Source organism: Telopea speciosissima, chromosome 8 (assembly GCF_018873765.1).
Source record: "Telopea speciosissima isolate NSW1024214 ecotype Mountain lineage chromosome 8, Tspe_v1, whole genome shotgun sequence".
Lineage (NCBI taxonomy): Eukaryota > Viridiplantae > Streptophyta > Magnoliopsida > Proteales > Proteaceae > Telopea > Telopea speciosissima.
The window spans coordinates 37,855,432-37,883,393 of record NC_057923.1 but is presented as its reverse complement, the minus strand read 5'-3'; the positions used below and the strand labels follow the sequence as shown (position 1 = coordinate 37,883,393).

Genomic DNA, 27,962 nt, shown 5'->3' with positions numbered 1-27,962 from the left:
ATTGCGTTAGGCTTTAGACTTAGAAAGGAAAAGGATGAACTTCCATGGAGTCATTATCTTGCACAATCCCAAAGAGGGCCACTATGAAGATATGAGACGTAAGGCCCATCATCAGCAGTCATTCATGGCGGCTGTCCGACAAGGCTTCAACCACTCTGTTTGACTTCTTCTCCTCCATTCAAACCCCAACTCCTCTTTTCTCTCTCGGTACTGTAAACAAAGTTCTTCAATCTTATTTCTTCTTCTTTTCCTGTTAAAATACTATAAAAACAAAGTTGGTGCGGATCTACATGTATGTCCATATACGCCTAATCCATAATCGTCTTCTCCTTTGTTCCCCTTTCCCCTTTTTCTCTGATTGCTATATAAATAAAGTTGTTCTGCAATGACCTTACGGTGGGAGGAGGAAGAGTAGCAGCAGCAGTTGGTGCTGGAATTGCAGGGCTCACTACAGCCTTAGGACTTCACAGGTATACTACTACTACTTTCTCCTCCTTTATTAAGGGTTTACTGTTTTACTATTATATTTTTCAGTTTGATTTGGACAAGAGCGAAGATGAAAAAATACTAATTTTTCTAGGATGGGACTGCGAAGCTTGGTGTTGGAATCATCAGAAAGTTTGAGGGTTACTGGGTTTGCATTTCTGACATGGACTAATGCATGGAAGGCTTTGGATGCTGTAGGCATTGGTGATACCCTAAGAGAAGACCATGTTCAGCTTGATGGGCAATTACAGGATCTTCTCTGCTTCCAGACACAATACTTGTAGGGCTGAATGAGGTATGGTTAATAATTCATATAAGTTGAAGAATGGGAGTATCTATTGACTCAGAAATTTGAGTATGTGTTTGCAGGTTAGAGATTGTATCAACCATTTCTGGCCTCTCTTCCTCTTATATGTCATTTAAGGCTGAAGGGCAACAGTAAGAGTGCGTTTGGTAACGTTTAGAACAGCGTTCTGAACAGTTCTTTTGTTCAAAAAGAACAAAAAAACATGAAAAAGTGTTTGGCTTTGCGGTTCGTTTTTTTGTTCTTTTAGAACGAACCGGAGGTCTTGAGCACCAAAAGAACAAAGAACGAACGAGCAACGGACCAAAGTCACAAACCCGTGATTTTTTGAGAGAAATCACGAAACTCACATCTCTCTCGCTCTGCTACCACGAATTTGGGAGATGACGAAGGGCTCGCTCTGCAACCCTAGGTGAGATCTCTCTCTCTCTCGCTCTCTCTCCCTCTCTATCTCTCTCATGCTCTGGTAACGTTGTTTCCCTCTCTCTGTTTCTCTCTCTCCCTCTCTATCTCTCGCACTCTCTGCACCTCTCTCTCGCTCTTTCCCTTTCTCTGTCTCACTCTCTCCTTCTCTCTGTGTGCGAACCTATTGAAACCCTAGTTGAGGTCTTTCTCCCAGCGTCTATTTCGCTTGCCCTCTCCCTCTTCCTACCGATTCTGCGTCACTGATTGTACTGGATTAATTGGGATTTTCGGCTGAGTTTCTAGTGTATAAACAGAGGGCTTCGGAAGGTTTATTTGAATCCGTGGGAGGTGTTGCCTATTGAGGTGTTGAGGGTGAAAGCTGCGAAATATCTGATCTCACTCCAGTTGCCAGATTTGACCGTTCTCATCTTCAAAATTTTCGCAGTCAGTTTTCTCTCTATTTACGTCCCGCATTCGCTCTCTGTTTAAGCTTATAATTAGGATTTTGCTTCATATTATGTCGATCTTCCGTTTTTATTTTCTTGATCTGGTTGGTTTTGCAGAGCTTTCAATTGCTATAAGGTTATTCTATAGAATGAACGAATTAATTGGGTTTTCTTTTTCAGATTATGTATTTGTTCAGGCAACTGTTCTGTTTTTTCTTCTCTTTATGATATCGATCAATTTTGATGCTCTGCTGTGTTCTATAGGGAAATGGTTTTTTCTTCTTTTTTTGGATTGTATCATGGTAGTGGGTGTTTCTCTTATCCATCAGGTCGTTTTATTAGTTGCTAAATGCGCCAATCTTTTTTCCTGAGATTTAATTTGTAATCCTGACCTATTTTTCTTGGGCTTTGTTTTTGATTTCTTTGCACAGTCTTAATTTGTAGTAAGTTGGTTTTAACCCTCTTTCAAGTTATTGGTTTGTACTACACTTCTGTTCCTAATGGTGGTTGTCATGTTCTTGGGTATTAGTTTTCACTTTGCTGGTTTGCTTTTCATGTCTTGGTTCCATATTCATGTCTTGCTTTTTAAACCTGTTTAGGTGGTTATGGTACTATGGAAGAACTGTTGGAGATGATAACATGGTCTCAACTAGGATTCATGAGAAACCAGTAAGATGGGGTGCCCTTTAATCCAGGTTACTTTCCTCTTATGTTTCTTGCACTGAATTTGGCAACTGGGTTCTTATTCTCTCTTCCTCTGAAATTTGAGACAGGTGGGCTTGTTGAATGTTGATAAAATATTATGACAACTTACTTGCACTTTCAAAGGAGTGGAGGAAGGTTTTATAGAGGATTCAACAAGACAGATTGTAGTCTCGGCATATACAGTGAGAGCTAATCAGGAAAATGGAAGTAAGATGAAGACATTCTTTCTCTTCTTTCAAAAGTAAATATCATTATTTCATAGCGTGGCAAACAATATATATATAAATTTACGTTAGAGTTGGTTGTTAATTTATTGGATTCTGTAAAGAAGAAAAGTTGCAAGAAGTGGCAGGGAATGATTTGTTGCTGTTTTTTATTGCTATTTGCAGGAGTATGCACCACTTCATGACAAGGTTGTACCCAGAAAAAACTGGGAAGTAGACCTATTAGACTCTGCTACTAGTGGGCACCCTTTATATTCCAAATTCAACTTACTTATTTGAATACTGTTCAACTTACATTGTAATGTCTTCTCCATTACCAAATTGATACAAAAAGGGAATACTGTTCAAGTTATATTTTTAGTTCCTTCTCCATTACCAAATTGATACTAAAAATACTAAAAGCCAATCTCTCTCTCTCTCTCTCTCTCTCTCTCTCTCTCTCTCTCTCTCTCTCACACACACACACACACACACATTCTTGTGGACAATGTCTCTCAAGTTACATGCATGTCTAACACTTGGGAGTAAGGACATGGAAGGGAAGGTAGGGTGAAAGAGAAAAGTTAGAAGAGATATTGGTGTTTCTTAGGGGTTTATCTTATTTTGAGTTTGTGGAATAAGCCTTTTCAATTTGGTTTCACTTTGTGGGTCGAAAGACTATGGCTGTCTCTTTCTCTATTTCAATAAATCCAGTGGTGGTTTTGAAGTTTTAGCCTTTCTAGCATTTCTTTCACTATCTAACAATCATCAACTTTTCTGCTAAATTTGTTTGAAGATTGGTTTTGATTCTTATTTGCCTTTGATTTCAAACTATAAAATTTTCTTAACTAGATTTTTGTCAGGTAAACATTTTTGTTTTCCACACTGCAGGATCAGCTTTTGATTTATAGACTTCTGAAGAACAATGGCAATGTCTGGGGTCCCAAGGAGGGAAGGGAGTTGAGAGTTCATGAAGATGTGGAGGAACTTGCCACTGATTTGGCGGACTATATAGCTGAATTATGTGAGATATCAATGAAGGAGAGGGGGTTCTTTGCCATCGCCTTATCTGGTGGGTCTCACTTCTCTCATCAACTTGATGGGGTAAAAACGCTTTCCCTTTCCACAGGTTCGTTGAGTGATTTCTTTTGGTGCTTCTTAGGCCACTAAAATTCATTCATTGCAAATTAATTCAAAAAAAGAATGGAGAATATAATTTGGTTTAATCAGTTGTGTTAATTCATTGACAACTTGATGGGTCTTTAGCTCAAATTGGTAGAGCACTTGGAACATGAGCATGTTCCAAGAGGATGGTGGTTCGAGTCCACTAAGGCCTTCTTTATTCAACTATTCATAGCATAGTCAGTCATGCTACTAATCCATACAAGAACCCAATTTTAATGGCATCTTTGAAATTTGACATATTTTTATACTTTGGTTATTAATGAGATATTTTAATTTTATGCTAAGGTTGGTAAGTGAAAAGGATTTTACAAGTCTTTTTTTCTTTGGTATAATTGACAAAGAAATGACATTATTGTAATTAATATCAAATAGGAAAGAACAGGTTTTACCAAACACCATTTTCGTTCTGAACGGCGTTCTTGAGACCGTTACCAGACGGTCATTTTCGGTCTCAAAATGCCATTCTAGACCAAGAATGCAAAAGAGCGTTTCTAGTCAAGAACGAGCATTCTTTGTTCGACTGCTTACCAAACGCAGCCTAAGTAACTAACTACTAATTTTATATTCCAATGTAAGATTAATCATATGTGTAATCTCAAATTCTCAGCCAAGGATGTACCAGGAATCTTGCCCAACTATTAACTCTAATTCATGGGTAACTTGGGTTTTTAGATCATAGTTTTGAAAATAGGACTAAACATCAAAACTGTTTTCAGGTTCCAATGCCATTTTTTTTCTGGGTATTTAACCACGGGTTTTCATAAAAAACTGGAAATCTAACAGGAAAACTAGGGCTCCCATTAGGTGACTTGTTTAGTTTAGTGCATTTTGATTGGTTATTATGGTCTGTTTTTTAAAATTACTTGGGTTTTTAGATCATAGTTTTGAAAATAGGACTAAACATCAAAACTGTTTTGAGGTTCCAATGCCATTTTTTTTCTGGGTATTTAACCACGGGTTTTCATATAAAACTGGAAATCTAACAGGAAAACTAGGGCTCCCATTGGGTGACTTGTTTAGTTTAGTGCATTTTGATTGGTTATTATGGTCTGTTTTTAAAAATTATGCTCTTAGTCTGAATGATATTGAATCAGTTCTAGGGCTGTCCTTGGGGTTGTTAGTTTCCAGCCTGAATCACTCGGACCGATTGAAATCGTTCAGTTCAGGTTGAACCGAACCCTTATTGGCTTGTTTCCGCTTGGGGTTTTATTTTGGGGATTTTGTAGATGTATGTATTTGAAAAACCAAAACCAGTAACAATATGATAACAGCCCTATACAAGCCAGTTAAGCCAACCTGGTAAAAATTGAACCGGATAGAGACCGAACTGTGGCTTAACAATTTTGTTTTTATTTGACCCATTATTACCCAAAAACTGGATCAGTCAATTGAAATAGGACCGAATCGAACCGAACCGATCAATTGACATCCCTAGGCTGGTCCTACTTGAAATATAAGAAATGCAAGGGCTGGACCCTGGCTCATGTGCACCCTTGGATGGTTCTTTTAATTAAACCTATAATTACATAAACACTTCGGTTGTATAGTTTGGCATGAATTAATTGTATGGCTTATAATTGTGGGCTTACAAATGAAGTAAAGGGAATGAAGTTCGTGCTGTGAGAAGGAAACTTTTGCTAGATGCCCTTGTAAAGGATCTACCACCAGGCACCATTAGGTTCTCTTCCAAGCTTGTTTCCATTGAGGAATCAAGCAACTTAAAACTACTACATTTAGCTGATGGATCCTTCCTAAAGACCAAGGTAAAAAAAAAAACCCATCACAGATTAGTTCATCTGATTTTCAACCCCAATTCCAAGTTTAAAATCCTTAACTGAGACTGATTCGGATCCCGATTCTGGGTTTGGAATCATTGGACCCAATTGTGACTCACTACCATATAATCTACCAATTCCTGAAACATTGTTTTCCAATTTCAGGCATTAATTGGGTGTGATGGAGTGAATTCAATTATTGCAAAATGGTTGGGTCTTGAAACGCCAGTCTTTTCTGAGAGATGGGCATTTAGAGGTATTGTAGAATACTTGGGTGGCCATGGCCTTGAACGTAATTTCTTTCAGTGCTTTGGTAATGGCTCTCGCTGTGGTATGATTCCTTGTGATGAGAAGACTGTAGATTGGTTTTTGTTAGATTTAAAATATATTTAATATATATTTTATTTTATTCTTTAAGTTTCAAAATATTTTGATTGTTTTGCTATGGTGTGGGACCAATGTGATCAAAGAAGTAATGGTTGAATTCCAAAGGTTGTAACATCCTATGGGTACCCTAAAGTCTATTCATGGTCACTATCATGAGTGGGAAGGTGGGTCAAGGATATTGAATGAGATTAATTTCTCAATTCATGGTCATAGGTGATGTCTCTCCTTTTATAGGGTATTAACGCATTTATGGTCCTTAGTGAAGGATGACCATTTATAGGGTTTTAAGGCCGTTATGGTCTTAGTGGAGAATGAATGAATTTTAAGGCCATTCATGACCCTTAGTGGGGAATGGCCATGAATTTGGAATTAACCTCCAATTCATGTCCATATTCATGTCCATAAATCTCATTCTTCAATTTGGTCATAAGTAGATGGTTATTCTTGGAAATTCCAAGGGAGTATAAGGATTGGTCTTGGGCCTATATAAACCCAACCAATTGCATTGTAAGATACATCTTTGGATACATGTTCATGCCCATACTTAGCAATCACTAAGAGTATTATTTTCTCTTTCTCTCTTTTTTCTTTTAAGTGTGTTAAAGGGTTACTGTGTTGAAGCTCTTAGCTCCTTCAAGGAACTAGAAGGACTGCTTCATCTTCTAGTTGGAGGTTGTTTTATCTTGGGGTAGTGATGCAGGACACTCCTTGGCAGTAGGAAGCATCAATTACCTTAAAGGCAGCACCACAAATGTGACTCAACCTCCAGCTTATTCAAGTTATTGCGGGTGTGTTTCTACATCAAATTCAAGCTTTAGTCTTCTCATTTCAATCAAAGGTTAAGTCTAGTTTCTACTGCTCAATCTATTGTATTACAATTTGTGTTGTTTCAATTATTTGTAAGGAGTTGTAATACAATTACCCAACAAATTTAAGATAATTGATATTATAAGATCTCATGGCTGATCTTGGAGTTGTAAGCAACAAGGGTGATGCTTCAAACAATAACACCGCTGATGGAGCTGCCAATGAAGGAAATCCTTCAAACACCAGTATTGAATGAGCAATCAACAACTAAGAAGGCGGAGTTCCTGTTAGCCGCAATGGTAAAGAGATTCCTCTTTTTCCTACCATTGACCCAATTCCCATCAATGTTATCTCAGATTTGGGTAAGATGAGGATTATCTCTGAATTTGACAAGATCGAACAGTTTGGAGGTCAAAACTTCAAACGATGGAGGCAAATGATGTTGTTTGCATTAGTCCAAATTGGGGTGGTATTTGCCTTGACTGAACCTATGCCGAAAAAAAGTAATGATCCTAAAAAGGAGGGCAAAAGGGTGGTTTGGATTCAAGCGGATTACCAGTGCAAGAATCGGATCTTGAACGCATTATCAAATGACCTATACCATATGTATAGTTCTTTAGAGTATGCGTGTTCGATTTGGAATGCCTTGGTAAAAAAATATTCTCTTGAGGATGCTGGTTCAAGGAAGTACTTAGTGGCTAACTTTCTAAATTTTGCTATGAAAGATAGTGACACCGTCTCAAACCAAATTGATCAATTTCAAATTTTGGTTGGAAAGCTAGCAAAGGAAAAGATGGTTCTACCGAAAGAATTTGTGACCGGTGCCTTGATTGAAAAACTTTCATCTTCTTGGGATGCCTTTAAGGCGTCTATGAAACACAAGAAGGCGGAGTTGACTCTAGACCAATTGATTGTAAGGATCAAAATTGAGGAGAAGAAACGGCACAAGGACAAGGGTGAAAAAGACCTTGGGGAAAGACGCCTAAAAGTGAACTTGGTAGAGACCAACAAACAAAACAAGAAAAGAAAGAATCGTTAAGACAATGATGAGCCTTCTTTCAAGAAGAAGAAACTTTCTTGTTTTGTGTGTGGTAAGCTAGGACACTTTAAGAAAGATTGTCGGTTCAGGAAGAAAAATTCTGATAAGGTGAACCTAGTTGAAGACAACGTCTTTATTGCTATGGTCACGGAAGCAAATTTGGTTGAAAAACTAAAAGATTGGGTATTAGATATTGGTGCCACAAGATATATTTGTGGTGATCTGAAGATGTTTTCCTCTTATTCCATGAATACAGAGGATGAAAAGGTATTTATGGGGAATTCCCAAAGCGCTCCTGTTATGGGAAAAGAAAAAGTGACTTTGAAACTCACTTCAACGAAGACTATGGTTCTCACCAATGTTCTTCATGTGCCGAATATTAGGCGCAATTTAATTTCAGTTCCTTTGCTTAATAAAGTAGGAATGAAATTGGCTTTTGAAAGTGATAAGGCGGTTATCACTAAAAACAATGTTTTTGTGGGGGAGGGATACCTTAGTAAGGGGTTGTTTGTACTAAGTGTTGGAAATATTGTAATTGAAAAAACTAGTACTTCTTCTGCTTACATGATTATCTCTTCTAATTTTTTTGATTTGTGGCATGGTAGGTTGGGTCATAGTAGTGTGAAATATATCACAAAACTATGCAAGTTAGGCGTGATCACCGATAAGGTGGAATCCCCCGTGAACAAGTGCATAACTTGTGTAGAGGCAAAGTTAACCAAAAAACCTCACAAGACTATGGATAGGAAGAGTAATCTCTTGGAATTAATCCATAGTGACTTATGTGACTACAAGTCATATAAGTCTAGGGGAGGAAACAACTGTTGGTCAAACAACGGTCCAGGGATCAAACCATGGTTCCGTAGGGAAACCAATTATAAACCAATTAGGGTATTGCACGCCCTGGGTTATCCCATGGTGTCCCATTTTAATTTTTAAGGCTTCCCATGGTTTCCCATGGGAACCCTGGTGCATCCCTATTAGGGTTTCTCCTTCCCTATTGCGTCCCATAAAATTAATTATCACAATAGGGACGGAGAAATTCGTCTCTAGTCCATCACATGGCAAGAGGGACCCATCCCATACTCGAATGCGCAGCGAAAATTAATCGATTCGAGTTTCTTTTGCATCCCATAAATATTATAATAATCAATGAACAGAAGGAATTAATAAAGAATTGCTAACCTAGTGAGCCTCAAATGTTGCTCCTCCAATAGACAGTGGTTCTTCCTCCAGTGAGCGCTCCAAGCAAACAAATCTGAACCTCCAATGGTGCTACCAAGGTTCTACACGCCAATCCTAGATGCCCTCAAACTTCTCAGCACATATCTAGGGTTTCATAAACCCCAACTCTCAAACACAGGTGAGAGAAGCAAGAAGAAGAAGAGAGATCACAAGAGGGAGAGAAACCAAAAATGTAGGAGAGAGAGTGTTTGCTCCAAAAACATGGAGAGCTTCATCTTTTGCGTTTTATGGTCCCCTATTTATAATAATAGGATTTAATCAAATCCTAGATAGATTTAATAGAGCCCTAGTGAGAGTCTGACTCTCTCTCTCTCAGTCTGGCAGTTCTGTTTAAACTCAAAGTGCTACACAGGTGAAGGAGCAGAATCTAATAGGGAAAGTATTAATTAGATTCTTTATTTAATTATTAATGGATAATTACAATTAGCACCAAATCCATTAATTAAATAAAGAGCCAATAAAATTAGCAAATTCCAAATAACTCCCTATATGATAACAATTTATCATATACAACCCCCCCCACTAATCAACACCATCATTATAGAATCTAGGGCATGTACACATGTACTGCCAAACCCCAATCCATAGTACATGTCCATATAAGAGCGTCTGTGCATCCGATCGGGTCCCGCAAAACTCAATAAAACACTTTATTTGAAATAACTATAAATCATGTATCATTTTATGTAAAATAAATTTTGCAAAACCATTTCCAAAACGGTACTAGATCCAGATTCTGATCCGACCATGCACAGACAGTCTCTATCTTGGTGTTCCCCAATCAGGCAGTGGTGACCGTGTTGGATAACTCCTTCACTCACAAAGTGTTCTCGCATTCCCAGAACATCGGCTTTGACTCGCTTGAGTCTCAGTCATTGATGAACCAAAGAATACGATCATACTTTGCAGTGACAGGGTTCCCTCAGGTACAGGTGTCGGTGACATGTCTATCCCTTCCTACATCTGGCAGTAATACATGAGGGAATCGACAAAGTAGATTCTTCGCCAATGCGCACATCAAACATGTGAGCACTCGCATTCGTACCCTGTCATCACATGTCTAGGCATACCCAATGCGACAACCATATGATAAGGGTGCCCAGCCCAAACCCTAGTCGTGAGTACCATTTTAAGTATAACTTACGGACACATAATGCTCAAAAAGTTTATATCGCATGTGACAATATTAAACTAAAATGTATAAATGTTCAATACAAAGGTGAACCGGGTTGAACCGGACCGAACCGGGTTTGATGGACACACACTTGTCCAACAATCTCCCACTTTTACATCAAAGCCAATTCCCCATACATTTTAAACCCATGCCCTCCATATGTTTCTCAAACACTCCTGGTGACAAACCCTTTGTTATGGCATCAGACACATTTTCGATTGTGTCCACTTTGGAGATACTCACGTCACTCGCTAGATAATCTCTCCGATGAGGTGATACTTCACGCACGTGCTTGTTCCTCTGATGAGCCCTAGGCTCCTTAGCTTGTGCAATGGCCCCTCTATTATCACATAACAGGGGAATAGGGCCCTTGACAAGATCAGGGACTACTCCAGAAATGTTAGGAACTTCCTAACCCAAACACCTTATTAGCCGCATCACATGATGCAAGGTGTTCATAAAAATAGGGATCGGCTGTAGATTTCTATTTTGTACTCCTCTATACAATGGCACCTCCACTCATTAAACTTGTAATGACTCACAATACCTACTGCATAGCCGACGTCCGGCCTCGTGCGTAATATAGCGTACATTAGACTTCCTACTGTTGAGGCATAGGAAATCCTCTTCATCTCTTCAATGTCCGTCTGAGACTAAGGACATCGAGATCTGGAAAGACTGACTACATGTTTGAAGGGAACTCTTCCCCTCTTGGAGTTCTCCATACTAAATCTGGCCAGGACTTTGTCTATATAGGTAGCCTGTGACAAGCCTAGCATCCTTTTCTGGCGATCTCTTACGAGTTTGATCCCAAGGATATAGCTAGCTTCACCAAGGTCTTTCATCGAAAACGTTATGGATAACCACTGTTTTACTAATGAAAGGAATCCTACATCGTTACCAATCAGCAATATGTTATCTACGTATAAAATAAGAAAACATACTGCCCTCCCACTGATCTTCTTGTAAACGCATGGTTCATCCATGTTTTGATCAAAACCAAATGATTTGATTGATTGATCAAACCTGATGTTCCAGCTCTTGGAAGCCTGCTTCAGCCCATAAATGGACCTCTATAATTTGCACACCTTTCTTTCTTCCTCCAAGGAAGAGAACCCCTCTGGCTGTTCCATGTAGATTTTCTCTTGAAGGAACCCATTTAGAAATGCAATATGCACATCCATCTGCCGGATCTCATAATCAAAGTGTGCTGCGATAGCCAATAAAATCCTGATGGATTTCATCATCGCTACTGGTGAAAAGGTTTCCTCATAGTCTATACCCTCTTTCTGGGTATAACCCTTTGCCACCAGTCTCGCTTTGAATCTCTCGACCTTTCCATCTGCGCCCTTCTTCCTCTTGAAGATCCATTTACATCCAATCGACTTGACGCCAAGTGGTAGATCGACTAGAGTCCAGACCTTGTTGGAATGCATCGAATTGATTTCAGAGCGCATTGCTTCCAGCCACCTAGTGGCATCAACATCCTTTAGAGCCTCAGAGTATGTCATCGGATCATCATCCGATTCAACCGATACCATGTGGAACTCTTCCACTGTTTCCTCTTCGGTTAGAAGAGTTAGCCTGGTGGGTGGTCTAATAGTCCTCCCACTGCTTCGAGGGTCCCTAGGTGTTGGTATTTCAGCGAGTATATCAGTTGGTCTCACTTCTGGAAGTGAGGTTTCTGAGCCATCTGATAGCTCTTTTATGACTACTGGTTCGGACCTCTGGGTCATCATTTCTTCCTCCAAAAATGTGACATGTTTACTTACAATGACCTTTTGGTCAACTGGGTCATAGAAATAATAGCCTATCGTGCCTTTGGGGTAGCCTAAGAAATAGCATCTCGAAGTCCTGGATTCTAACTTGTCTGTCTGTTGCTTTTGCACATGTGCTATGCAACCCCATACCCTAAGGTGTTGAATACTGGGCTTTCGCCCCTTCCACAACTCAAAGGGTGTCTTGGCTACGACTTAGATGGAACCCTACTCAGGATATATATCGCCGTCTCTAAAGCATACCCCGTAAAGAAAGAGGCAACTCACTATAAGTGAGCATCGTCCCGACCATATCCAATAGGGTCCGATTAGTGCTTCGGATACACCATTTTGTTGTGGTGTGCCTGGATTAGTTAGCTGACTAACTATCCCTTGGGATATGAGATGTTCTTTAAACTCATCCGATAGATATTCCCCTCCACGATCTGATTGTAAGGACTTGATGCGTTTATCGAGCTGTCATTCGACCTCGGCTTTGAATTCTTTGAATTTATCAAAGGCTTCCGATTTCCTACGCATCAAGTATATGTAACCATATCTAGAGTAATCATCAGTGAACGTGATAAAGTACTCATACCCATATCTTGCTTGTATGTTTATGGGTTCACACACGTCAGTGTGTATAAACTCCAACAGATCTGTGGCTCTAGCACCTTTATTGCTAAAGGGTTTCTTGGTCATATTACCCTGAAGGCAAGACTCACAGGTGGAGAATGGTTCCACCCTCAGACTCTCTAAGGGCTCATCCCTCACCAATCTACTGATTTGGTCCATATTTATGTGACCCGATCTTAGATGCCACAGATATGTTGAGTTCATCGAGTCGCTGCTTCAAATCAACATTTGAAACAACATTCGTTCTAATAGGACAATCTAGAAAATACAAACCACTTTGCATATATTCGGATGCCACAAAGGAATTATTAAAACGAATAATCAATTTAGAATTAAAGAAAAAACTATATTCGTCCAAAATAAGTTTTAAAACTGAAATTATCTTCCTCTTGAAAGAGGGTACATAATAGCAATCCTTTAAAACTAAACTAACAGAACTAAAATTTAAAATAAAAGTTCCCACAGCCAACGCCATGGTTTCAGCTCTAGTGCCCATCCGAAGACGCACTTTATTTCTTTCCAGGTTCCTTGTCTCCTTGAACCCCTGCAAATTATAAAAAATGTGAACAATGGATCCACTATCCACCAACCAAGAATTGATCGGTTCAAAAGATAAATTAGACTCATAAAGAACATGAACATCACATGTACCTTCTTTAGCAGTCTCTGTTTCATCCGGCTTCTTGTCTTTCAAAGTTGTCAGGTAAGCACGACAGTTTCTTTTCCAGTGACCCTCCTTCTTGCAATAGAAACACTTACCTTTACCTTTATTGCCAGACTTCCCACCCTTGGCTTTCAGGGTCTTGCTTTTACTTCCCTTTTTCTTCTTCTTCCCATTTGAAGAAGGCTTTGCCTCAGTTGCATTGACCTCAGCCTTGTCCTTTTTTAAGGACGCTTTAGCCTCTACTAGCGCATTAGCAAGCTCGGTGAGCTCCATCTCCTTCTTGGACATCCTGTAGGACATCCTAAAAGGTGCGTAGGCAGAAGTGAGTGACGCTAAGATCACATCAGTCTTGTATCGTAGGCTGAAATCAGTCCCCATGGATTCCAATTTTTCAAATAGATTGATCATTTTCATTACGTGATCCATCACTGGAGTCCCCTAGGACATCTTAGAGTTATGGATTTGACTCACCGCATCAGAATGTGCGTGTGTCAACTGCCTGTTGAACAATTCAGCAAGCTTATCCAATTTACCCCCAGCAGTGCGTATATCCTTGACTGAGTCTACAACAACTGACTTTTCCAAAGATCCTAGGATATAGAGTAATGCCTTGGAATCCCTCATGAGGAACTCTTGCATCTCTTCATTTGCCTCAAAATCGTTCGGGTCGGGTTGAGGCGGAACTTGTTCATCTAGAATTGTGTACAGTCCTTCAGCAGTCAGGAGCAACTTAATGCTCCGGTACCAATCGACATAGTTTGTACCATTAAGTTTGTATTCGCTAATGAGTGTTAACAGATTGGAATTAACGGTAGCCATCGTATATTAATCTACACATGCACAAGTAAATAACCACATGCTAATTAATGACCATTGAAAATAATAAATTGAGCACACACACATTAATGGTCTTTCATGATTTGGGTTTTCCTCATAACCCAAAAGATAAATTGGATACCTACAACCCTTGCATGTATAACTTACCATGTCGGAAGTCATTATACGCACCATGTATTGTGGACTAAGCTGTCCACCTCATGGGCTTCCAATATTTTTGGCCACATGGGTGTCATGTCTAGATCCTATCGGCTGACATATACCCAAGTCATGTACTTACCTATTGCATTAGTTAGAATCATGGAATCATGAAAGATGGCCCACTGTCGCAGTGCCCTCTCACTATCCATACCCTAACATATCTAGATAGAGGTAAATATAGATAAATGTGTGACAGAGGTCCTGGCAATGTCCTGTTGGCTTATGCGGGGTCATGTCACACACTTTCTACATTTATCTTCAATAGGAGGCCATGGACATGTCTACCAATTAAGACTAGGCCATATCATACATGTATTGTGAATAAAGAGGGATTAATTAACTCTCATATACATGGATAGATTTAAACAACATAATTAATCAACATTAATTAAAAGTGATTATGGGATGGCGGCATTTTTATCAGAATCAATTAAAGAACCCTCCCAATAAAAATAAAACTAATAACTTTGGGTGCATTTATCATGCCATGAATCCAACGCCTCGATCATCTCCTCCACCCGATTACGTCTTTAAAGTAGGTGACTTGCATCTCCATAAGCTTTGAGCACCATATGTGGATCACCATCAACATGCCCTGGGAGTCCTAACTCCTCTAAAATTACAATGAAAACCTAGAAAAAATTCTGTACACTTTCCTTTCCATAATAATAAAGAAATCCCGCATGAAGAAACCAACCCACCATTTGGGCTGCCCATGGGGTGGAGTACATTTGTTTATAAAAAAGATAGGGGGAGAGAGAGAAAGAGAGAGAAGCATCACATCCACCCATAACCCCATGTATAACATACATAAACAATCCATCCATTTATTAGAATGTCATTCCCATAATCACATCATAATATAATTTCATGCATGGGCATTAAAGCAAGTAAACCAAAAATTAAAACATGGATTCCTTCAATTATTGAACCACCACATCGTATGTGATAACATGTATCCAAGCCCATAAAATAAAAATCGCATTTTAATTGCAAGTGGGTAAAGATGGAATCTCTTCACCCATCATCATCCTCCAAAAACCAAACAAAATAATAAAATTCTGTTTTGAAAAATCTGTTTTTTTTAAATTTTTATTGTTAAACTGGAGGGAAAACAAGGGGGGTGCATGCAGCCCACTTGCGCAGGCTGCAAGCACTCCCTGCGCAGCCCATAGGCACAAGGCCCACGGACAGTAGCCTTGGCGGCCTGCAGCCTGTAGGCTAAAGCCCACGAACAGCAGCCTGCAGGCCCGCAGCCCTCAAGGGGATGCGCACAAGGGTAGGTTCATGGGGGTAGGCGTGCGCAGAGGCTTGGCAGCATGCGCTCCCCCCCGCATATAGAATATGATTAAAAAATTTTAAAATTAAAAATTAATAATCACAACCTAATTGGATACATGCTTTAATAATTGGAATAAATAAAACAAACCAAATCCATCATCACATGGGTAGGTTGTTACACTAACAACCTTGTAACTACCCATGTGCACATGGGAAGGTTGTTACAACAACCATATTCTAACCACCCATGTGCCAACTTGCATCCCACTCATGATAATTATATTAAACTATTAATTATCTAATATTCATGGGTGGGAAAGGTGGCTCTGATACCACAATGTTGGCCAAACAACGGTCCAGAGATCAAACCATGGTTCCCTGGGGAGACCAAGATATTTATCCTTAAGGTTTTGCACGCCCTGGGTTAGCCCATGGTGTCCCATGGGTGCCCCATTTAAATTTTAAGGCTTCCCATGGTCGCCCATGGGAACCCTGGTGCATCCCTGTTAGGGTTTCTCCTTCCCTCATGTGTCCCATAAAATTTATTATCACAGTAGGGACGAAGTAACTCATCCCTAGTCCATCACATGGCAAGGGGGATCCATCCCTAACTCGAATGCGCAACAGAAAAGGTCGATTCGAGTTTCTTTCCCATCCCATAAATATTAATAATCAATGAACAGAAGGAAAAAAAAAATCCATGCTCCTAACTCAAACATGTTCTTTGATTTTGAACCCAAGAATCATAGCCATATAGCCTATCTCTGTAGGATTTTATATGGAATCACCACCTGGAGCTCCAGGACATCTTGGATCATCCATGCATGCCTAGTTCTAGGAAGTTTATGTGATTCTACACTGTTTCAGCTTGATAATATATATATCTTGAATTCCAGCCATGCCTCTAGTTAGATCTCATGCCTGATCATGCATGTAACTCATAGATGATGAGCTAGGAGCATGGATCTCTGCATGCATGATGTGTTTTGCATGCTAGGGCTTAGGATCTTGGCTGTAATGCTTATACATGTCTGCTATTGTGTGAATTATAGAAGTTTGAGAGGCTGCATATTTGATCTCAGCCTTGCTGGCTTGATTTGCTTGGTATTTGAACCCAACCCATCAACCAATGGGTAAATCCAGTTTAGAAATCCCCAAAACCATTGTATTAGCTTAATTATAAGCTACGCTACCCTCTGAAATCATCCCAATTCAAAGATGGGAAGAATTCAAGAACCAAAACTAGGTTATGAGCAAGAAAACCCGTGTCCAACATGGACTGGATGATGCATCAGGCGTTTGACCTCGAACGTCCGGTGAAACGTCCGTTTATGTTCTAGGTCTAAAATAATTCTAGCTTGTTGAATCAGCACTGTAGGCCTAGGACCCGTGCTATGAACCCTTGCCAACAGGGGGTTAAGGTGTTGGATGTCCAGTAAGAGAACTTATACCAAAAGGTATCTACTAGGTGGGTATCCAATCTTCTAGTAAGTTGGTATCACAGGCTAATCTTAGAGGGCTGGTCGGGATGACCATGGAGAGAATGCTGGAGCCAACCGGTCTTCTCTGACAACTCAATTGGTGTATCGCGGGAAGGGGTTAGAAGCCCGTACCAGGGATACATGTATTGGGGATTGTAGTAGCACTTTTACCTGCCTTAGTTGTGACGCTAGGTGGCTTAATAATGATAAAGAACCTCATTTCATATAGGACTCATTTGGTTGTGCTTGCATGTGCATACATGGTTTGTATTTCATTCACGGGCTCGGTGGAGCTCACACTCTTGTATAGCTCTTTTTAGATGATATTGCAGGTGGACGTTATGATGACTGGGAGTCTCATCTTGAGCAGGAGGGTGATGTTGATTATGACAGTGTGGGTGTGGATCTGGTCGAAGGTTATCCCTCTAGTATGGGTGATTACGGTGACAGTTGAAGATGACCCATGAAGGGCGAGCAGCTTACCTCATCTAACCTAGGGAATTCTTTTGTTGTAGATAGGGATCTACTAACTTTCCCTTTTGTATTGCTTGTGTGGGGCTTCTGTTGTCTTACCCCTTCTGTTATTTTATGAAGCTATTGGTTGGAGGTGTAATGACTGCCCGGTTGGTGGTGTATGTGTAAACAGTGACAGTATGGTGTGTATCGAAACTTGATAGTTAATGTAAATATTAGTTTCCGCTGCACTCTGTATTTAAATTCTTATCCATCATTATGGGTGTGTGTGTGTGTGTATTTGGGAATGATATTAACAGCTTCTGGATCCTCTGGGTTTGGCGGATTTCTATCGTGCAATTCGGGTCACCTACCTAATCCTCCCAGGGGTGGTTTGGGGTGTGACATTAGACTGTTAAAGTGAGCTCTCGCTTTAATACCAAGTGTTGGATAACCTAGGGGGTACCTTAGTGGAATTTTTATTTTTTTTAAAAATATACCTGAGTTTCAAGACAATGTAATTCAAAGCAAATTAAAACAAGAGAAACATAAGCATTTATAGTGGTTCAACTCAACCTTGAGTCTACGCCCACTCCTCTCAACCTTGAGAGAATTCCACTAATCTTTCTCTTTTAGTACAATAGCTGGGGAAAACACCTTTAAAATTTTTTTTACCAGGATAAGAAGAACCTACAATCTTTTAAGGATAACAGAATCCCACAATCTTTTAAGGATAAGAGAATCTCTTACAAAACCTAAGTACAGTCTAGGAAAATGTAAACACACCTTACTCGTTTAGAGTCAACCAGACTCAAGAGTAAGAAAGTTGTCAAACCCTGCCCCTGACTGGCTGGAGTTTTGATTGAAGGACAGGAACCCCTGACCAGGCAACCAGGAACACTGTGGAGCATCACTCTACTCAGTGGGGTCAATGAGAATACTTTGAACAGATTCCCTATATACCGCGGAAGATGGATAGCGAGACCCACTGCAATGTGCACTCATAGATTGAAAAATACAACCATTCGAATCACAATTATCGGCTTTGATAGCATATAAGCAAAGATTAAAGTCTAAATCTGTTATTATTGTTGATTCGATTTTGAAAGTCAAGGCAATTCCCAAAAGAATTATTAACTAGTGGGCATTCTAATTTGGCCATAATTGCTTGAATAATATCTGAATCGTGAAAGTATGGCTGTGTTTTCTGATCTTAGGTGCACTACTCATTTTAATTTTGCTTAGCCATTCTTAAAATTATTTATTTTGATAATTCTTCTTATACTTCTAGCTACTTGACTGGCACTTAATGCTTTAGATATCCTTGCCTTACTCTAATGTTGGAACTTTTTTCTTTTTCCCCCGGCAGAAATGCCTGCAGATAGTGGTTATCTGGCAGCACATTTAGCCTCTTTCTATGAACGGGCAGGTAAAGTGAAGTGCCTTGGTTCTCCAGAATGCACTGGTAGTGTCACAATTGTTGGTGCTGTTTCTCCTCCAGGTGGAGATTTCTCAGATCCTGTGACATCCGTGACCCTCAGTATTGTTCAGGTGCAATGGCGTTCATTTAATAATTCAAATACCTTCCACTTAGTACACCACTTGAAGTTTGGTGGATTGGGAATAACTATACTCCCTTTGTAGCTAGTATAGGACATTACAGTAGCATTGAAAGTCACCAATCGCAATCAGTGGGTATCAGGAGATTTTTTTTTAATAAAAATTGACCAGGTGAATCTTTACTAGACCTGATATCACCTATGCTATCAGCTATGTTAGTCAATTCATGCATGCCTCTACTGAGGGACATATGAAGCTGGTTGACCGTATTTTATGTTATCTCAAATCCTACCCTGGTAGAGGTATTTGGATGAAGAGAAATGGAAGAACCAATATTGTGGGATACGCCGATGCCGATTTGGCAGGAAACCCCATTGATAGAAGATCAACTACTGGTTTCTGTACTTTCGTAGGAGGAAATCTTGTTACATGGAAGAGCAAAAAATAAAGTGTTGTTGCCCAATCAAGTGCTGAGGCCGAATATAGAGCAATGGCTTCCGCCACTAGTGAGTTAGTTTGGCTTCATCTGTTGTTGCGCGAATTAGGGCTTGAAATTTCCAGTGCTCCCATGAAACTATTTTGTGACAACCAAGCAGCAACTCACATCGCTTCCAATCCTGTCTTCTATGAGAGGACCAAACATATAGAAGTAGGGTTTCACAATCCCTAACTCGAATGCGCAACAGAAAAGGTCGATTCGAGTTTCTTTCCCATCCCATAAATATTAATAATCAATGAACAGAAGGAATTAATAAAGAACTGCTAACCTGGTGAGCCTCAAGTGTTGCTCCTCCAATTGACAGTGGTTCTTCCTCCAGCGAGTGCTCCAAGCAAACAGATCTGAACCTCCAATGGTGCTACCAAGGTTTTACACGTCAGTCCCAGATGTCCTCAAACTCCTCAGCACAGATCTAGGGTTTCACAAACCCTAACTCTCAAACACAGGTGAGAGAAGCAAGAAGAAGAAGAGAGATCACAAGAGGGAGAGAGAGAAACCAAAAATGTAGGAGAGAGAGTGTCTGCTCCAAAAACGTGGAGAGCTCCCTCTTCTGCATTTTATGGTCCCCTATTTATAATAATAGGGTCTAATTAAATCCTAGATAGATTTAATAGAGCCCTAGTGAGAGTCTGACTCTCTCTCTGTCAGTCTGACAGTTCTGTTTAAACTCAAAGTGCTACATAGGTGAAGAAGCAGAATCTAATAAGGAAAGTATTAATTAGATTCTTTATTTAACTATTAATGGATAATTACAATTAGCACCAAATGCATTAATTAAATAAAGAGCCAATTAAATTAGAAAATTTCAAATAACTTCCTATATGATAACAATTTATCATATACAACCCCCCCACTAATCAACACCATCATTATGGAATCTAGGGCATGTACACATGTATTGCCAAACCCCAATCCATAGTACATGTCGATATAAGAGCGTCTGTGCATCCGATCGGGTCCCGTAAAACTCGATAAAACACTTTATTTGAAATAACTATAAATAATGTATTATTTTATGTAAAATAAATTTTGCAAAACCATTTCCAAAACGGTACTGGATCCAGATTCTGATCCGACCACGCACAGACAGTCTCTATCTTGGTGTTCCCCAATCGGGCAGTGGTGACCGTGTTGGATAACTCCTTCACTCACAAAGTGTTCACGCATTCCCAGAACACCGGCTTTGACTCGCTTGAGTCTCAATCATTGATGAACCAAAGAATGCGATCACACTTTGCAGTGACAGGGTTCCCTCAGGTACAGGGTGTCGGTGACACATGTCTATCCCTTCCTACATCTGGCAGTAATACATGAGGGAATCGACAAAGTAGGTTCTTCGCCAATGCACACATCAAACATGTGAGCACTCGCATTCGTACCCTAACATCACATGTCTAGGCATACCTAATGCGATGACCATATGAGAAGGGTGCCCAGCCCAAACCCTAGTCGTGACTACCATTTTAAGTATAACTTACGGACACATAATGCTCAAAAAGTTTATATCGCATGTGACAATATTAAACTAAAATGTATAAATGTTCAATACAAAGGTGAACCGGGTTGAATCGGACCGAACCGGGTTTGATGGACACACACTTGTCCAACACCAATGACACCAGATATTGGTCAAGGTGGGTGTTCAGCATTAGAAGATGGTGTTGTTCTTGCTAGGTGCCTTGCTGAGTCTCTATTGGAAGAGACAAGAACAGAATCCATGAAAGTATAAGAAAAAGAAGAAGAAGAATGCAATAGGATAAAGAAGGGTTTAGAGAAATTTGCTAAGGAAAGGAGATGGAGAAGCTTTGAACTTATTAGTACAGCTTATATGGTGGGCTTCATACAACAAAGTGATGGAAAATTTCTTACTTTCTTAAGAGATAAGTTGTTGTCACCATTCTTAGCTGGGTTGCTTTTGAAGAGGGCTGCTTATGATTGTGGGAAACTCAACATCTCTTAGGTTAAAAAAAAAAACTTTGGAAGTAATTTATGGTTGAGAAATGTATTAAATAAAAAATTTTAAGAGATCAGATTTACTTAAGAAGTTGAATCAACTCAAAAGTGAATCCAAAACTCTTTTGAAGTATTTACTTTATGTAAGCTTTTTTAATACAAGTTGTCCACTTGAACATTTTAGAGAAGTAAAATGGAGAGTCGAAAATCTGAATTCAATTTGGATATTTATCTAGATAATCGGATATTGCATATGAATTTAGATATTGATGATCTGCATTGATAATTTCCATCACAATCGTGTTATTCAAGAATTTATTCTTAATTTAATTATACAACAACAATAACAACAACAAAGCCTTATCCCAACTAAATGGGTCGGCTACATGGATCCTTGCCCTCCACTCGGTTCTATTTGAAGTCATATGCATGTCTTTTTTCACCACCTCTTCTAAGGTTATTTTAGGCATGCCCCTAGTTCTTTTCGCTCTTTTAATCCGAATAAAATCATATTTAATTATATATTTTATATTTATTTTTATTTGTAGATAACATTAGTTATTTTTTATTAATAATCATATATCAAAAAAATATAGTCGTATTGGGATTCAACTGATACAGGTTTGTATTGGAGAGTTTTGCCATCAATTTTTGAAGATTTTTTTTTTTTTAGATCATTTATCCCTTAGTACGGACCGATATATCGTTATGATATCAGTCAAGTATCAATATCATGTACCAATGATATTTACATGATCGATATCATACGATGCTTTGAACCATGCTCCCATGTATGTCCATGCACTTTTTTTGTATTTTTATTCGTATCGCCATGTTTCCATGCACCCTCCAGTGGTCTATTTATTTTTAAAATTTTATTTTATCACTTAGACAAACTTCTAAATAGGGGTGCAAGTTTGGTCCTATCGGCCCGAACCCGCCCTAGCTCGCCCTGAGCCTGAACAGGGCCTGGGTTGAGATTTTGGCCCTAAGGGCGGGTTAGGGCTGGAAATTTCTGGCCCTGAGTTGGGGTCGGGTCGGTTAGGGTTGAGGCCTTGAGCTAAGCTTGGCCCGGCCCGGCCCGCCCGTGATTTAAGTTATATTATAAAATATATATTGATATAATTTATACATTATAAACTTTAAATTTCACCCACATTTTTTTCTATAATATATTATATATGAAGACAGTAAATGTTATAATATATTTTATTATATCATTATTTTATGTAAAATTGATAATGTGCTTCCCGGTCCATTCCAGCCCATGTATTTCTTTTCCTCTCCCGATGATCAGGGCCAATTAGGGTCGGGCCGGGGCGGGTCAGGGTTGGATTTTTCTGGCCCTGAGTTAGGGTCGGGTCGGGCCTGGGCCCAGCTAAGGGGACTTAGGGTCGGGCTAGGGTTCTATAAAGCCCGGCCCAACCCGACCCTGTTGCAGCCCTACTTCTTAAGGCTAAACAAGGTTTTTGTTTTTTTTGTGGTAAGATTAAGGCTAAACAAGGTTGGGGCTAGTTGAAGTGACGTAGTGACAAAAGCAAACGACACTAGACACCGTGAAGTTTAGAGATCCCAAAAAGAGAAATCAATTGATAGAAATCTTTGTCATTGTGCATAGAAACAAAGATTTTTATCTAACGGTTTCCGTGCGCAGCAATATAGGTGGTCATAGAGCTTATCAATTCCGACAACACAAAGGCAGAAAGAGCCTTCGCTCCGTCTCTGCTCTACTGTAATGCTAACTGTAATGCTAACAGGGGAAAGAGAAGAAACAAAGGAAACCTAAGCGCACAGTGCAGAGGAAGGAAAGGAAGGAGAAATATGGCGAGTGCAGATGTGGAAGCTGTTGATTTCGAGCCAGAGGACGATGATCTCATGGACGAAGACGGTGCCATCGAAGTCGAAGCTTCGCCTCTTGCTCCTCCTCGAAAGCTCAAATCCACCATCACCGGTGGCTCCTCTTCCTTGCCTGGCCCTAAGAAGACCAAAGGCAGAGGCTTTCGAGAAGAAACTGATGCCGAACGCAACAATCGGTTTGCCTCTAAGGATTTCGATTCCTTGGATTCCAATGGCGGCCCTGGCCCCCAACGATGTCAGTTTCTAGTCTCCTTCTCTTGTTTTTTTTTTCTCTGAACATTGTTTCTGTTTTATCACTTTCAGATTTCGTTCTTTTGCTACTCATGGGTTTCTTGGTGGGTAGGTTTTTTGTTCTAAGGCTTTATTTTGTTGTGTCGTTTGATTTGTGCAGCTATTGAGGGATGGATTATCTTGGTGACTGGTATACACGAGGAGGCGCAGGAAGATGATCTCCATAACACTTTTGGTGAATTTGGGGAGATTAGGAATTTGCATCTGAATCTAGATCGACGCACTGGATTTGTCAAGGTAAGTAGAACCGTCATATATGAGTATGTGAGTACTTGCATCAGCGTCGATCGTTAATGTATTGGAGGTTAGGAATTTGCTTCTCAAATACTTAAAACCTTTTGCTGATCTGGTTCTTGAGCTGGGGAAAAAATGAAATATAATTATAGCTGTAATTGGTGGGTAATACTGTTCATATAAGTTAGTTCTGAGTTGTTGAAGAGAAGGAAAATTCATTGGTGACTCTAAAAATTTTTATAACTATGTGATGGGGTCTTTAGAGATGGCAATGCTGCTGTCATGTGGAATATTTCTGGTCCCCTAAGATGCACCCTTTGCATAAGCAGCAAATCTCCTGCGTTGGCAGGCTATAATCTTGTCCAATGGCATATATTTTTGGCAAAAAGTAAAAAACAATTGCCTACAACCGTAAGAACCTCCATCTAAAGCGTGCACTTCTGATTCAGGACAGGTGTAGAAACCTTTGTATGCCGGTGGATATTGGCTCAGGATGTAGCCCCATAGCAATATAGGGTTGCCAATAGGATTATAGGATTTGAGAATAAAATAAGTGAATGGATAGAATGTATTAGGGTTTAGGAGAAAGAAATACTATGATAGTATGATGTCTATACTACTAAGAAGAAAGATCATCAAAGTGCTAGAATTATGGATGCGATTCACCAAGAACACCTAAAAATCTAAAAAAAATACTATCAAGAATTTAAGACAAAAATACATATAAAGATGGGTTAAATACACATACCCCCCTAAAATGGACCCAATATTCTGCATGCGCCCCTTGAGAATTCCACGTACACCCCCCTACTTTTCAACTTAAAGTCATTTAAGTCCACGCCGTTAATATCAGGGAATGAGATGTTCCTGGGAAGATGTAATGGGCTGCAGTTGTGGTGAGGTTGGAGTATCTTCTAAGATCAGAGTGTATCCATTGTGTATCAAGGGGAAAAAGGAGGAAAAGGATCACTATATTCGATACTAATACCATCCAATCTATAACTAGAAGCGAAGAAACACCAATGGGCCATGAGGTACGCTAAAAGATGGTAAACCTTCATTGACCTCACCCCCCCCCCCCGGGTGGTCCAGAATATTTATTTTACTTTGTTTAATTGCATAGTGAAGGGGGGGGGTTCCTTATTGCTTTGAAAAGCTCTTAAGATGACTAAAATCATTCAAGAAGATAATTTGTCATGTAATCAATCTTTAGAATGTTAGCAATAAGTTGTATGTCTTAATCTGTTGAACCTAAAGCATGTGGCAGGCTTTAAGGGTCTCTCAGATCTGTGGATGAATCTTGTATCCCTGAATCCCAGGGGTTCTGCTTATGTAATTTTTTAAAATGGTTAAAATTTATAGTTGAAAATGATGGTTAATAGGTAAAAAAATGATTTTCTCAGCATACATCTTTTAGCATTAGTCGTGCTGTTGAATTCTGCAATGTTTGTGACTTTGATTAACTTTAGCCTGTATTTGATGGAAGGTTGCTCTCTGGATGGGCATGTGACTCTAGATATTGGTGAACTCTCCTAGTAATGGCAACCCATTTTTTTTTAAGGACAATTGATTTATAACTTATCTAAAATTCCATTTTAGGAAGGTCTGGGGAAATCTCAAAGGGACATTGATCTCCTTAAATACTAATGGGATTGGTGGGACTTTGAAAGGATGTTAGATCCTTGTAAGTCTGAGATCGGCTGTGGTAATAGTGGTTTAACGATGTAGTGCAGGAAAGAAGTAATAGGGTTTGCTTTTTCCTTGGATTTCAGCATTCATTTCTTCGGACCCAGTTGGTCTCTAGGAGATATGTTAGTGTTAGAGCAGGAAGGGTTATTGCATCTCTACTTTGGGTTCTGGTTGTGTCATGTGTGTGTGTGTGTATGTGTGTGTTGGGTGGTGTACTTTCAGCATAGTTATCAAGGCGGAAAGGCGACCAAGGTGTTGGAGAGGGTAAAAAATCAAGGTGACACCAACAAGGCGGCAAGGCGGCAAGGCGCCCGCCTAGCTGTCTAGCTTGATAACTATAACTTTGAGTTTTGCTTTTGTTTAGAAATATGTTCTTTTTTTTTTTTTGGGGGGGGGGGGGGGGAGCCACAAAGTGATCAAATGTTTTACTCTTCATAGTGTTGATTGAGAAATAAAATATGGGAGAAAACTGCAAGGCAATGGTCTGTTATTCAAAATTCTCTCTTGCATGGTTTGCATTTTTTATACTTTCCTTCGAAAGTGCTGGATAGTTATGAATCTGGGTTCCTCGCTTAGTTATGAAACATTAAAATACTGTAATTTGTTATTCAGGGATATGCACTGATTGAATACGAGAACTTTGAAGAAGCACAGGCTGCAGTATCTGAAATGAATGGTGCTGAGCTCCTTACTCAGATCATCTCAGCTGATTGGGCTTTCAGCAATGGACCTTTCAAAAGGAGAACCATGAAGAGGAGGTTTGTTAATTTTCATTAACATTATTATTGTGTTGGCAGATGCTCTGCTGTTAGTTTTTACATGTACTGTAGATTTCTGTTGCTTTTATCTGGACTTTGTGTTAACTGTTGTCAATTCATTTTCCAATGAATGTCTAGCCCTTCCCATGTCCTATCTTAATTTTTCTTTACCTCTTAAATATTCATGTTGTGGAAGCGATATTCAGGAAACTTTTAGTGGTTTGATATCCTGTTGCAAATTTCTGAAGCTCAAGAAAAGAAAAGCTTCTTGTGAATAAGAAAGAATTGAGAGAACTTGTACATAGAACAAGTTATCTTTTTTCAATGTGTTAGAGATGAGATATTGTATCCACTGAAAAGAATCTACGTTTCTTTTGATAATTTATTTCCCTGAGGCCAGAAGCCAGATCTGTTATTCTGGTCTGCGAGTTAGGACTTCTTTCTTGTTATCAAGTTGGTGAATTTGATTGCCCTGTTTCTTTTGGCTGTGTGTTTTAACTTCCCCTACGTAACCATCATATGAGTTGTTAAAAAGGGGGAGGGTAACTATAACAATGAGTTAAGAATCCTAGGTTTTCCATCTGTTCTGGTGCAGTGAACTACAACTTAAATTTCTCCATTGCTTGGAATACGACGACAAGAAGATATGTTTCCTGAACACCATGCACAATATATTACCATTTTTTTCACCCAAAAATAGATATATATTGCCATTTTTATTGATATATTTGAATTTACAGTTTAGTTCAATAATTTCAATAGTACGTGTAAGTGGCTCTTTGGTCTTTAGCTTTACTTTTTCCTCCTATATAAGTGAAAGCAAATACCTTAGGAAAACTGTTTGTCTTAATTGTTTGTTTGCAGATCACCACGTGGGCACCGTTCAAGGAGTCCTAGGAGGAGATACTGATGCTACCTGTTCTGAAGTGTGTTCCTTGGGTTGTTTATTGGAATTTAGATTCGTTGCTCGAATATCAGTTGATGTGGATGGGTGATGCATGCTTGGGAGCTTTTATCTCTCTAATCCCCTATTCGATAACTGTTTTGTGGATATGATTTGGTGGTTTCTTTTCATGACAACCATTTTCTTCCTTAAATTGTATGGCTTTCAGTACTAATACTGGTGAAGCTGCTTCTTTTTTATTTATTTTTGGCTGAATAGTGAAGAAGCTGCTTTTTTGTTTTGGCTGAATGGTAAAGCCTGCTTCTTAGGATTTGTAAAGGAATGCGGTTTTCATGTTGAGTTAGCTTGGACAATGTTTTGTATTCACACCAAAAAAAGAAAAAAAAAAAAAGTTTGGATGATACCAATTATTTAAGTCTGTTGATCGAGTTTTGTTCTCCCTGGAAAGTTGTCTGTAAATTTTGAGTGTGTACAAGGCTTCAGGGGAGGTAATGAATGGCATAGTAGATGTTATCAAAAAATAAAAAATAAAAAAATGGCTTAGTAGTGGGTATTACTGGAACCCGTTATTCTCCACCTACGGCTGTATGATCTGGTAAGATAGTGGGTTAGACTTGGCTGAAATTTCAGCTTTTGGGTCTGTCTTCTGCCTCTCTGAGAATGCTGTTAGCTCTTTTAGAATTACAATGTCATAGTAGATGAGTTTCTCTGTGGAATTGGCTGGGGATTCTTATATGGGTTACCTT

The 27,962-nt window shown here is 39.4% G+C and overlaps 1 protein-coding gene and 1 pseudogene across 1 annotated transcript; both read left to right on the top strand.

Annotated features, from left to right (window-relative positions):
- Window positions 1–34: 34 nt before the first annotated feature.
- LOC122672278 lies at window positions 35–21,542 on the top strand (annotated as a pseudogene).
- A 1,713-nt stretch (window positions 21,543–23,255) lies between these two features.
- On the top strand, window positions 23,256–27,417 carry LOC122671599 (RNA-binding protein Y14A-like). Its single transcript, XM_043868908.1, has 4 exons — window positions 23,256–23,575; window positions 23,732–23,868; window positions 26,167–26,312; window positions 27,177–27,417. The coding sequence occupies exons 1-4, from the start codon at window positions 23,305–23,307 to the stop codon at window positions 27,220–27,222; spliced, it is 600 nt and encodes a 199-aa protein (XP_043724843.1). The 5' UTR covers window positions 23,256–23,304; the 3' UTR covers window positions 27,223–27,417.
- The last annotated feature ends 545 nt before the right edge of the window (window positions 27,418–27,962 follow it).